This window comes from Caretta caretta, chromosome 9 (genome assembly GCF_965140235.1).
Source record: "Caretta caretta isolate rCarCar2 chromosome 9, rCarCar1.hap1, whole genome shotgun sequence".
Lineage (NCBI taxonomy): Eukaryota > Metazoa > Chordata > Testudines > Cheloniidae > Caretta > Caretta caretta.
In genome coordinates, this window is record NC_134214.1 from 62,099,332 (window position 1) to 62,113,227 (window position 13,896).

The 13,896-nt window shown below is 46.2% G+C and overlaps 1 protein-coding gene across 2 annotated transcripts in view; it reads right to left on the bottom strand.

Annotated features, from left to right (window-relative positions):
• The window catches only part of LOC125643099 (exocyst complex component 1), a 59,467-nt gene that overhangs the window by 41,350 nt on the left and 4,221 nt on the right, over positions 1 to 13,896 (bottom strand). For both annotated transcript variants that reach the window (XM_048865225.2, XM_075132375.1), the window contains exons 2-5: positions 12,175 to 12,304; positions 9,510 to 9,640; positions 3,301 to 3,460; positions 1,250 to 1,443 (exon numbers count right to left, since the gene is read on the bottom strand). In XM_048865225.2, coding sequence (XP_048721182.1) covers positions 1,250 to 1,443; positions 3,301 to 3,460; positions 9,510 to 9,640; positions 12,175 to 12,298 — 609 coding nt within the window. In that variant the 5' untranslated portion in view covers positions 12,299 to 12,304. The remainder of the gene's footprint in view (positions 1 to 1,249; positions 1,444 to 3,300; positions 3,461 to 9,509; positions 9,641 to 12,174; positions 12,305 to 13,896) is intronic.

The window sequence follows — 13,896 nt, forward strand, 5'->3', positions numbered from 1 at the left end:
GTGAAAACAAGGCCTTAAGAGTCCCCACCCCCTTCCCTTTCTTGTCCCAAAGAACTCCATCTCTCCTGTGCTCTGCTCTTCAGGTTTCCCCCCCCCCCCCCATTGCCCTTCTGACGTTGTAACCCCTCTCATAGTTTCTTTCCTCCCCTCTCCCCTTGCTGGGCTGTGGAATGCTATTTCCCCCTCTTCCTTTGCCTCATCCCCCCTCCCCCATAGGGGCTGCTGAGTGGGTCCCTTGTTCTTCTGTCCTTCTTGTGCCATCTCCCTGCAGCCATGCTAGCTCTTCGCTCGCCTCCTTCACGGCACTGGGAGCCCAATGGACAGGGAGACTTTGATTTCAGGGACGGTGCTAGGACCGCGGGCGGCAGTCTGTTGCCTCTCTTCCAGGTACTCCGAACAAACCAAAGGACCTGTATGCATGAGCTATCTCTATGGGCCTGGGAAATGCATTCATCACCATGATGTCTCATGAAAACCATGGGTAACAGAAGCTGGTGGGTGCTGATCCCTGCCATGTATTAACCCTTTATAACTTGCCCCAAGTCATTTGACTGTTGCCTGGAAATACACCCCATTCCCCTGGCAGCACTGCCATGCGCTGGGGAAGCAATGTCTTTGAACTCTTTAGAGGAAGGGGAGAGGTATTTACTGCAGCAACACCCTCTGACAGCTGATCTCTGTGTCTAGACTGCAGAAAATGGTGTTCTTAATTCAGGTTAGTTACCTTGTGCTGGGGTAGCAGTGCAAACGCAGCAACTCAGCTTTCAACTCAGGTCAGGAGCTTGACTTCAAGCCTATATGTCAACTCAGGGTGCTAACCCATTAAAAGCTGAGTTGCCCTATCTTCACTGCTACTTTAACCCAAGATAGCTAGCACAGGTTAGCTGATCTGAGTTAAGAGCACACTTTGTTTGGCAGTGTAGCCACACTCTGTTACTTTGAGGGCAGCTTCCAAGGGGGCCTATTTACCTGTTCTCCCACCCAGTGTAAGAGAGCCCTAGTGCAGTGCAAAGCACTGTTCAATTAAAGGCAGTGGCAACATTCCCACTGAGTGCAGTGGGGCAAGCTTTTGGCCCTAAATTGCCGTGTATCCTAACAATTGGCTTCTCAGCTCAAATAAAAGAGCCAGAGCTCTCTATGGGCCTCATCCAATTTGCAGTTACGTCAACGGGATTCTTTCCCTTGACTTAGGTGGAGTTGGCCCAGGGCCTAAGCAAATACCCAAGATGAATGTCAGAAAGCCCCTCACCTCATCCAGCACCTGGAGGTCTTTGCTCAAATTCTCTGCAAAGACCATGGAATTATTCACTATCGGCTCATTCTCCTCCATCAGCTTCAGCATGTCAACCGTTTCCTTCGGTGTCATCTCTTGGTAGGCACTGTGCTCGGCCTGGTCCCCAGCCTCTGCGGTGGCATTTCCAACCTCTTGTAGACTCTGTTTCCCTGCATGCATGGGGGAGATTCCTGGATGACCACAGCATTCTAGTTACTTTGTTGTATCAACCTTTCCTTTCTGCGGAGTCTAATCAGTTCCAGTCACTCACAAGTGACATGGGTACAACACTCTTAGCCTACCTCCCAGGTGATATTTATTTATACTGGAAGAAAATCACGGCATGTCCTACTACCATTCATCTCTGGGGAGGCAAGGATCAGGGCTGGGCTAGCAGGGCACTGTTGCAGGTCAGGCCTAAGACATGTGGGCAAACTGGAGTCTGGTTGTGCCCCTGCCTGCTCCCACACGAAGCAAGGGAAAACCCACATGGTGATGAGGTATCTGCAGGGCTCCTGTAGGATCCCAGAGATGCCCCCACCACTCCAATATCCTCAGATACACTGACAGACACATCCAAGAGACAGATGCACCCCCATGTATCTCAATAGACGCACTGATTGGTAGCGTTCCCCCAATAGGTAGATGGCCTCTTTTTAAGCTGATGCTGTTCCCCCACCTCCATACCTTGCCCAGCCCAGATACAGCCATTAGAGGCAAGATAAACTGTCCATTTTTCACTCCAGCCCAGCACTTTCTCCATGTGGCAACAGTCACGGGAATAAATTAGCCTGCTCTATAAATACTCTCTTAAGCCTGAACTCCCTGGATGAGTGATTCCTTCTCTCTCTGTCTGTGACTGTCTCTCACATTTCATGCAGCAGGCCCTCAATCCTCAGCCTCCCCTTCCCTCTTCCCTGCTGTCACTGGGAATAAAATGAGCTTTGTCCCAATCTGACCTTTCCACCAAACTAACAACGTGACACCAAGGGGAAGAAGGAGATCCCGCTAACTATCCACACCTATACAATTGCAGTGGCTTAGCAGCCAAAGTATATCCAGTAGAGGCACGTTTATCTGACCTCTGACCAACCAACAACCCTCATTAACTAAAAGACAGCCATAAAGGACATGTGTGTCTCTGGCAGCCAGGGCTACTGTGCAAGGGTCAGAGGGGAGGAAAGGAGAAAGCACGTGCTCATATTGCTGTAATTGTAACTAAAGGTCCTGCTTAGCTTCACTCTTGCTGGCCAAGACTAGCTCTGTTACACGGACTGTTTCTGTGGTCTGAATCTGATTTCTCAGGCTTGTGTCAGCTTGTGAACCCAGGACTGCAGAGCTGGCAGATAGCAAACACCGTCCAATAGCAGCTGAAACCAACTTGCACTCCACTATCCAGAACCTGCTGCCAGCACAGACCTCAGGAAGTCCCAACTGAAGGGGTCTGACAGGCAGCAGCCTGATAGCTCCTGATTGGCTCCCCACCCTGTATAAACCCACGGGGCATTCCAGGAAGTACCCAGGCAGCAGTGTAACTCTCCTGTAGCTACCATTCCTATTCTTGCCCTTGAACTCCTGCCTTTGACCTTGGCTTGATTCAGACCTTGCCTGAAATGTGACTTGGAGGTTGAACCCCGGCCTGGAACTTGACTACAAACTCCTCTGCTACTCTAAGCCTTGGGTCTGATGCTGCTTGTGACTGCCCTTTTCAGGATCCTGACATTCCCTCTGTTCTTTTCATTACACCATGCATGCCTTAGATTGCTTTGAGGTGAAGTCATTGGGTATGCCCTTCAAGGAAAGGCAGCCTTTTGACAATCAGGGAGAAAATGGTACCTGTTCTGGAGCACAGTTGAGGCAATCCATTAAAAAATCCCTTCCCCCAGCCCCCAATACTGACTCCAGTCAGGAGGGTCACAAAAAATGCCAAGGTCCCACAAAGCGTGACAGAAATAAGGGACTGAAGCTTACAGGGATCAAGGCAGAGAAAGCCACTCCGCACAAGAGTGACAAGAAGCCATAATTACCTTCCAGTATGCAGGAGGGGATGCTAACAAATGCAATGCTGCTGGAGAGGTATCGGCGGTTCAGCTTCCACAAGCATCTGATAAAGGCATTCTTCTCATCAACGCTGACAGCTGTCCACTTGTAAACCTTATCAAACTGCAACTCAAACTCCAGACATTCCTAGACACCAATTACAAGAACTGCAATTAATCACATTGGTGGCTATAAGGCATTTATTCTACGCTATGTGACACAATTTAACAAATGTGCTGAATACTGTAAAAGAGAAGACATCCCATGTAGCTAATGCAGCAGGCTCCAGTGTCAAACTGATTGCTTAGCTAATGGAGCATGGGATGAGCAATTTTGGAGGGCTGTAGCTCTGAGATTAGGATTTTTAATGCTACCACAAGGTCACATTGCAAATGAAGAGTCTGACATGGAGTTAATCTGAACTGCGTTCACTGATACAGAGAGTAACTTGATTTTAACAGTTCAATAGCAATGAATCATGTCTGCATCCATGCCACCTTGGGTGCTGATTGTGTCTGCTCTCATAATCCAAGCTGTGTTGGGCCTGGCTAGCAAACAGAGGGGTCCTTGCTAAGGAAAATTCAGATGCTGCTGTAGGTCTTGGTGATTCAGCTTGCAGGTAGGGGATGTTGTGCCAGTGGAGGTGCTGCCCATTGACGCTAAGGTTCTGATATCTTGTGGAGTGGTAGTGTAGCCTAATGAATAGTCCTGTAGCCTAGGTCTTAAAGGAGCTGCGTTCTGTTCTCTGCTTGGGTATTGAGTGATCCTGGCAAGTCAGTTCAGCTTTTTGTGTCTCATTTTTCTCATCTGTAAAATGGGGATAACATAAAGTGCTTTAAGATCTACAGCTGAGAAGAGCTAGGCATTATTATGAACCAGATTTTCATCCTCATCTTGCTACCTCCCCTACTGTTTGTTACCCACTACTAGCTGTGTCATGTCAAATATTCTATGAGCATCGATGGAGCTGCAGAGGCATATCTGTTGGACTAAGTTAGCTAGAAGTCTTATTACCTTCCTGGCAGAATCAGTCCTCTGGTATATTTCATGCTCCTTTAGAGACTCAGGCCAGCTCTTGGCATGTGTTCATACAGTTTCTGGCTGGTAGTCAGATGCAATTTTTCCTTGAGGTACCCTTTTGTTGGGAGAGTTCCCCCTTTTATAGTACTTCATTTCCCATCAGAGGGCACCAGATGGGATCCAACAGGCATAGCCACATGACTTTGTGAATAATTATAAGCAACGTGCAGACAGTGAGAGTGTGGCAGACACAGGGATATTTTTGGAGAGTTGTGATTTTAGAACTATGCTTGGGGCAAAGCCCACAGAGTAAACACAGGATGTATCTGTCCACTGAGGAAATACCTTTATTGGTCCTAACTCAGGCCTGAAATCTGAACCCTCTATTTCCCCAGCAGTTCAGATCATTGGAGAGAAGTTCCAAAAATGGTTTGCCCCATCCCTGTGCTTAACTCTCTCTGCCATGATGCTGCAGCATGTACAATTCTGTGGAGCATCCTGGAACATTCCTGACATTCTCTGCTTCATGCTAAGGAAAGGACACTCTGTGGAAATATGCAAGCACACTCCAGCAACAGTGAAAGGGTGAGGAGCAAGCCAACATCTCCTTTATGGGCATTTAATTTGGCTTGAACTTCTGCCGTGGTACTGAAAGAGAAGCAAATAGTGCAATATGGTCTTTATTTGCTCCGGTTCTTGTATATACTGTCCCCCTCCTCTAGTCCAAAGCAGAGGAAAGCTCTAAAGGCAGTTTTTAAAAAACAAACCCTGCGGTTTACCCCAGCTTCACTGGTTAGCAAGTTGAAAAAGGGAAGCCCTGGGTACCAGAGAAAAAAATGTCAGTTCCCCCTTGTAATGGGGTGGCTTGCCCCTTAATGGCTGGAGGGCCTAGGGCTAGCCAAGCCTGATTACTGAAGGAAGGCTAGGAACCCCCAAACTAATGGAAGAGAGACACTGAACTGAGGTTGGAGCCTGGAAGCCCAGTATAAATCTGAGGACATTAAAGTGAACCCCAGGTAGGGAAATGTTTTAATTTCCTGTTGAGTGTGTTTGAGGATCCCTGAAGAAGGGGAAAACAGAGGCCACAAGAGGGTGCTTAGGTGGTGCCCAGCCCTGTTACACCCCGTTTTAGCCCTTCAATGACAATTAGAAAGAAGAACAGAAGAACTGCCAATCCATCACAGACCAGGGGTGCCTCTGGCTCCTGTCCCTGACTGTGTCTGAAGCCCTCCTTGTGGTATAGATGCAACAGGACTGCTCTGTAATCAACATAAAGGGGATGCTTCACTGAGGCTGTTGCACACTGACAAGCCCTATAGTTATTTCTAGCTCTCAGGCTAACACAGCCTGTTCTGCCTACTGTCACCATCAGGGGTCTCCTGAAGTCCAGGCCTGGACTTCGCTCGCTCCATTATAGGGCCAAGGCTGACTGCTTCTGGGGCATAACGGAGTGAGGGGATACCGAGTGATCAGCTTGGAATATTCAACTCAGCCCTGCGGCTTCCTCAGCCAGCTCATTAGCACTGCGCTGTCCCAGCTTCCGGAAAGTTTGGAGGCAGCATTTATTATTATTGATCCTAATAATAATAATAGGCTCAGACTTTATGATGATTTATTCAGTCTTATGACACTTTACAGGGTGCTTTCTAAACACCTGAAATGGATACATCACGCACCCATGTGGCTTTATAGGCTCACTAGCAGTCTCTGGAACAGCTTGTAGCAGTGCCATCTGTGGGGAATTTACAACTGGCCTGGTTTATAGCACGCCTTATAAGGCGTTATTAAAGGAGGGGGCTACCCAGGAATCGTTTCATAAATATTAATACAGTTTTTCTCAAGGGAGCTGTAACTTAAAGCGCAGCCGAATCTGCAATGTCAGGGCTCTGACAGCACCAGGGGAGGGCAGGTTCCTCATGAAACACAAGCTCAGAGTACAGGAGCAGGCTGTGAGGTGAACGGGCTCAATGGATGGAGCATAAGCCGTGAACAATCCTTGCACCCTGCCTGGTGTTTGACCATTCACTTTCATTCTGTAGCAGAGGGAGGTTTCTGTATGTTTCTAGTAGTTGATTCACAACAGGTGATGGAGGGATCATTTCTGGGGACTTGGGCTTTTCTCCAGGGAAGGGTGGAATTGCAGTGTCCTTCCTAGGGGCATGAGGGGGTGGACTTGCAGTATTTCTTTTTCGTAAGGTTGGCCCATCAGCAGACCCAATAACAAAACTTTGACTGGTATAGCTGAAGGCGCAGTACCCAGCCCATATAAGCAGGGAGGCTACCCATGCTGATTCTCACAAGCCTGTCTCTGCATCCCACAAGCTGTCCTAACAGGACAATTCAAGTGTCCTGAATGGACTTATGGTGGGGTCTAGTTATAGATGAAACCCAGCTGGGGAGGAGCTGGTTGGTGCTATGAAGAGAGGAAGTGTGGTACACAAAGAGGCTGCAGGGAGAAAGGGAAGGAACTCTGCAGTTTGTCTGTGGGTACTGAAGGGTGGAGAGACTGGCGTGGTCAGGGAAGGGGCTCTGGGGGAAAGTTGGTCCTGGGAATTTCTCCTGAGTGGTGAGGTCTGGTGGGAGGCTGGGAGAGATGTGGAGCAGGCTCTGGTGATGGGCTTGGACAGTAGGGCAGGATCTGGACTTCCAGGGAGAGAGCTCTGGGAGGTGTTCAGCTGAGCAGGGGAAATGTGAGAGACATGAAAGAACAAGCTCCAGGAGGGCAGAAGTTGGGTTAAGTTTGTTCTGTTGGTTTGGAATTTTATGGGGGGGATTTCAGGGGAGAGCCCTGTGAGTTCTGGCCCTGGGAGAAGGGAGAACCTAGCGAGGCCTGCAAAAAGTCTTTGATAGGAAGAAGTCCAGAAGGCAGCAGTGAGGAGTCTGATAGAGCTGACCTTGGTTTTTGCTTATGGGGTCCCTGGACTGGAACCCAGTGTAGTACAAGGGCCTGGGGAAGGTGATGGGTGTCCCGGGGAAGGTGATGGGTGTCCCGGGGAAGGTGATGGCCATCCCCTGAGAAGGAGAGGACAACTGAGAGCCCTGAAGAAAAGGGACTAGGGACCGTGGGCCTCGAGTTGAGGGCTGAAGTCCAGATGGATGGATACATACTCCTATTTGTTGGCCGTTAGTACCTCTGAAGGGGAGAGACTTTCAAGTGACCTGGCTGGAGGGCTGAATAATGAGAAGAGGCAGATCAGCAGGGCTGGAGCCGCTGTTGGCATAGGGTGTGAGGTGAGGAGAGACTGCTACATCACCCAGTCTAAAGGAATTACAGTCTGGTGGTGGTGTGACTTTGTACAGTGATGCCCTGTCAGTATGTCAGCGTGGTGGCGTTGCATTTGTAAGGATGAAAGTTTGTCTCTAGCCAAGGTGACATCATGATGCAGACATATCCCAGCATACCAGTGCAGCCTTCTCGTGAGATTATTACACCCTGCATAATAAATTCAAATGATAGGCAATGTCTACATTTCTGGGATGCAACATGTGGTGCTCAGTTTGCTGCCCATTTGCCCCAATGCCTGCTGCTATTGGAGCAAAATGTTTTAAATTTCTATTTTGATTCTTTCTTCAAGATTATCATCACAGAAAAGCGTGGTCTATTTTGCTACTGGTATGTAACTGCTATGCCTTTGTTTTCTGTGTACTGTCCCTCTTAAATCTCCAAATACTGGGCTGTCTGCCAAGATAGGCAGCCATTTTTTGTCCAGGTCAGCGCAGACTGTTACAAAGGAGACACTATGTGCTCCCTTGTGGAGCCTCTACTTTTGTTCGTTCTTGTTTTGTTGTTCTCTTAAGCCCTGATTGGGCCTGGAAAGACTCCCACTGATTTAATGGAGAGTAGAATCCGGGCTGTCATCTAAATTAAAGATCAGGCTGGTGGAAAGTATCTGTGTGCTGTCTATGCATGGAGGAACGTAACAAAATGAAATGCCAGTTCAGCTTGCAACCTTTGATCAAAACCTCCCTGCAAAGTTGGAAGTATTATTTTCTAAGCAAGTCCTAATGAGCAGGCTATGTTTCTCACTCTTTTTGGCGCCTGCAGGCATGTCTTTGAGACAGAATGGAAAACTATTTAGATGACTTCCTTTCATTTACTTCTATGTTTGTACAAACATGGGCTCATTGCCAAGGCCCCTGGCACAGTCCCATTAATAAAAAACTAATTATAACAAATTTAACATGCTGCCAACAACAGGCGGCAGAAATGAAATACCTCTTTCCAAGAGCTCTCTGCCAACTGCCATAATGTCACCATTGAAGCACAAACTGACAGCAACCCAGCACCCACACTCTCCAAGAAACATCCTTACAATAAATACCCTCTGGTTAAGTATTAAATAGCTTAGACAGATGCCTGTAAATAACCTGCATCAGTGTGGGCAAACAGATGGGTCTTGCAATGGGTTCTGCAAACAGTGGGTGATCTCTCAAGTGGAGCGCTTTGCAGAGTTGAGGACCAAGTCCATCTCCAAAGTCTGTATGAAGACCGCTAGAAAAAGCGCTTGAAAGCTCTCATTTGCCAGGAGGGTGCAGGCTATGTATGACTACAATGCGTGACTGTTGCACTGACAGAACCTGATTCAACCCCCATTTAAATCAGTGGATGCTCCTGTTGGCTCTGGTGGGAGCTGGATCAGGCTCTGCCAATGCAACAGTCACTCATTGCTCAACCCGCTCTGAGTTCCATTCAACCTGCTACTGCTACTCTCGTCCCTCTACTTCTTTGTGTCAAGGAAGGAGGAGCATTTCCCTGCTTGCTACCCGCCTCCCCCACCTCCTAAACAGCCCTACCCCTATCCCAAAAGAGACATGAGAAAAGTTCAAAGCACTCCGGTAGGGTTGGTACATTGCCCGGGAATGGGCAGACCCTGGGCAAAACCTGCCCAAGGAAAGGAAAAGGCTGGCATGTTTCCTGCAGTGATTTTCTTCTCACAAGATTTTATTGAGCTCAAAGTTTGTTCCACCTTGTTTCGTTGTGGATTAAAAGCAATTTGGGTCCATTCTCTCATCCCCATCCCCTGCCTACACACACATGCATTCTTCTTACTGAAAACTAAGACCAGGGCTAAGTACCTCTGGCTTCATATCCTCTGCCCATCCATTCCTCTCTCTGTTCACCATCATGTATTCTCTCATGCCCTTTACCCTGATAGGAAGTAGGGGTTAACAGTACCTGTTTGACATTCTTCCCATCTACTAGCTTCAGATCCTTTAAGGGCCACCTGTCAGTCATCTTGTACTGATCACCTCGATCCGCCTTCTTTACCTTCTCTAGGAACAACTGCATTGGCCTACAAGCAGCCACTGGATGGGAGAAGGCAGAAAAAACTGACGTTACTGCTGGCCTGAGATACACATTCAAAGTGCACAAGTACGTGTCCGACTGGCTGATACGTAGGGTTACAAACACTGTATTGACACTGCTTTTCCGTGAATGCTACCATATGGGATTTGGTCTCTTAGAACTACTTGAATGAATTTTCTGATTCAGAACCTAGGTTTCCCCCATTCTAGGTGAGTGCCCTAACCACTGGGTTGTTCAATCAGTCAGGTTCTCACAACATCTCCTGTTGGTGCTGTTCAATTTTTGTATAAATAATTAAATATTCATTAGGCCATGGAGACTCCCCGTACTGGCAGTTAGGGCACTCTTCTCAGATGTATGAAACCCAGATTCAAGTCCCTGCTCCATATCGGGGACTCAAACTCGCTTCTCCCACATCAGTCCCTAGCCACTGGGCTATTGGCTATTCTGGGGGATATGTGAGAGTGGGGTCTCTCTCTTATGTTTTTTCACACCGAGTTTTCGAAAGGTATGGTGTTCTATGCCTGTTTTTCACAAAATGGAATTCTTGTTTTCTGACCAGCCTAAAGTGGGATTGAGTCACCCAGGAGACCAAATCTTATGGAAACTCAATCTGTCTTAAGCTCCTAAATCAACTAGATGCTACTGAAACTCTCTGTAGAGTAATAGAGAGACAGAATTATGGTGTTCTTCAATACTGCACCTGTTATAAATTCTTTGCTCCAGACCGATCTTTAAATCAGGTTACATGTTGTCATGATCTTTACCAAAAAGTTGGCATGTAATATACCACTGGAAAACTAATAACTCACTGATCATTAATATTGAGTAATGTATGTACAGGATGTGTACAAAGAGTTATATATGTGCGAGAATTATGTATGTTTGGCAAGCAATGCATAAGCCCAGTCTGCCCTAGATATAGGAATGCGTATTTGCTTGTCTGATCCTCCTGGTCATCTGGCAGAGACAATGAAGGTATATTTACATAAAAGGTAAATAAAGCCAGCAACCTGATGAGTGGGGGGGAGAGAGGGTCTGAACCTCAAATGAAAGCAGCCAAATGTTTACAATGTTACCGTATTATAAATGGGTATTGGGTAAGGTTTTTTATGTAAGCCTGTGGCACACTGGTGATCAATATTACCGTGAAATATCTGTATTAACACTACATGAGGAATTATGGATACTCCCTGATATTATACTTTAAAGTCTGACCAAGCATGGGCAGAAACAGGTTTTTTCCCTTACAGGAAGGCCACAATCTACCCATCTCGAATGTAAATTAAGCATTATGGAATCCAAACAATGGAAGCCGAAACGGAAAGCCGTTTTGGTATCCATCACTGGGGCACTCAAGGGGCCAGTGCTCTTGAAATCTCAGAATGTTGGGTCCATCAGCCAAGAGGGTTGAAGTCTCTGGTAACTGAATATAGGTGAGAACATGCTTAGGCAAAGATTGTAACTTGTTGAAATTAAGTATTAGAGTATTCTTACTTTTGTTTGTCACCATTTCTGTCTTTACTCCTTATACTTGGTATCACTTAAACCTGTGATGTTTTTTAATAAACTTGTCTGTCCTTTACTATAAACCAGTTCAGTGCAGTGACTGAAGTAAGAGTTTGTCAAACCCCAGTTAAATTAATAAGCTGCTGTTGTCTCTTTAAAGGAGCAATGAACTTAACTTTTGAGAGTATTCCAGGAGAGGGCTTGGCCTCTTCAGGGAGATGTCTCTGGGGAACTCGGGAGTTGGGATTCACTGTTTGTTACCCGCTAGGCAAGATTTGGTCAGGCAGAATCCTGAAGAGTTGGCTGGCATGGCAGACAAGCTGGTGTGTCAGGGAGTTGTCACACAGCTTAGCAGTAGCAAAATTCTCATTTGCTGAGGCTGAAAGGGGTCACACAGTAACTCACAATTCTGGGAACCTCAGCGGATTGTCATATTGGCAGATGGTTTGGGGGAAATTTGGGACTGGGAGGGTGTTGGGGTCAGCCTGCAAAGAGTAACTGGGAAGTGGAAGCCAGGGTGTGGCCTGCATGCTTGTATGTTGGCAGGCATAGTCAGGGCTGTGAGCCACAGTAGCCCAGCATTTAAGGCTTCCAGGGTTGCAAGGCAGGTGATGACCCCTGACTGGTCTGGGTTGAACCCCAAAGTGTCACAATGAGACATTAATGGGAATAATAGTTACTAATATAGGGAGTAGCCCTGTAAATTGTTAGCCTTTCTATAGGCTGTTGGGAGATCTTTATGCAGCCAAAGCGAACCCCTGCCTCCTTCATCTCCAGCTCTTAACATGCTATGATGTGAAATCTTGTGATAAACCACCCTAAGGTCCAGGTACTTTTTGATTTTAATATTAAAAGTATCATATAAAAAAAGACAAGTACCTTCTCTGCGGTAATTAAACTTACCAGGAAATTACCCACCAGGAAATTACCCACCAGAGATTAAATCAACAGTTCCTCCAAAATACCTGACCACATCACAACAGCCTTTTGTGTGCCATTTTCTCTGTGCTACCAAGGCACTTACCAACTACACAGAGGATGGAGTTCTTCCTCTTCTTTCCTGTTTTCCAGACATGGACGATTTCCAGCAGTCTCTCATTCTGGGGGTTAAACACATCCTTCTCCAGTAAGATCCAGGGAGAGGCCATGGTGAGCTGTGCATGAGACAGTAAGCAACAATAATTGTGCTCTTTCCCCTTACATTTGTCTGTCATCAGAACCTGGGTGACGGTCCCTTTGGCCCTCCACTCCCAGGGTATGAAAATAAATAGATAAGTGCCCTGTCTGTTTGATGCACTTTGATAAATATGCATTATTACACAGACACTGTGATTCTATGGCTCTGAGTCTTCAGTGCCTTGCACCTTGTGTTCAAAGTGAGTGCAAAGTAAGTTGTCATAGATTTTTTTAGAGCCAACACGGACAATTATGATCATGTAGTCAGACCTCCTGCACAACACAGACCAAAATAGCTTCAACAGTGATTCCTGCATCAAGTACATAACTCCTGATTGTCTTTTCGAGAGACGTCCAGATCGGAGTGTTAGGCTATGGCTACACTTATATGACACAGCTGCAGCAGTGTAGCAGTTCAGTGTAGACATGCACTCCAGCGATGGGAGGGGTTCTGCCATCACTGTAGTTAATCCACCTCCCCGATCTAGCACTGTCTACAGCAGGGGTTAGGTTGGCATAGCTACAAGTCTCAGGGGTTTATCACGCGCCTGAGAGATGTAGCGATGCTGATGTATGTTTTCAGTGTAGTGCAACCCTTAGTATTTCATACTCACTATGACCTGGTGTAAATAACTCCCAAAAATTCAAAGCACTGGAGAGTCAGGCCTAGTATTTGAGAAGAATCTTAAATATTTCCCAGTTCTCAATATATTTCAAATACAGAGCAAGGAGTAAAAGATTCACTAGCACAACATTGTAATGACTATCTCACATTAGTATAGGAATTTCAATTCCCAGGAATATCAAACTGTTTCAACTGTGAGCATGTCTCCCCTCATGCTGGTATAAATCAGGATTAAATCCATCAAAGTCAATGGAGTTACTCCAGTTTAAAACTTGCATAACAGTGATGACAATCAAGCCCCAGTGTGTATATAGTCATATAGGACTAGAAAGTGTCCTTAAATACAGCCCTAAGCAAGGGATGATGCATAAATTGCACCTACCCAGGCATAGTTCCAAGAGGCTTGGGAACTCAGGGATACAAACTTTTTGATTTTGAAAATTCCCACCATGTGACTAAGCTCACCAATCAAAACTAGCAGTATTGGGGGAGGGAACCCTGGAAAATCAAAATGCAAAGACCCAGAACAACCACCACGTTACTTTTTTTCCCCATGTAAAGTTTCCTTCCAAAAGATAGGGGCTGTTTATTTGTTTTGTTTGGTTTTTAAATTAAAGTGACTTGGTAAAAAATTATTTTCCAACCTTTAATAAAAGCCCAAATGTTGATTTTTTTTTAAAAAAAATATTTAGTCAGAAATATTTGGTCTATTTTGTAGAGAGCCTGGTTCATGATTGGGACTCTTAGATGCGACCTTCATACAAAATATTAGTTTTTATGAATGGCGTAATAAAGAACATTTACCATTACGCACATCATTTAAACATTAACAGCTGTGGACATCACCAGCTAAGGTTAACTGTAGAATTCCCAAACCCAACCTTAAAAAACGCACTGTGAATCTGCACACATGCAGGCTCTGGACATGTTTTTAAGCAGTAAATA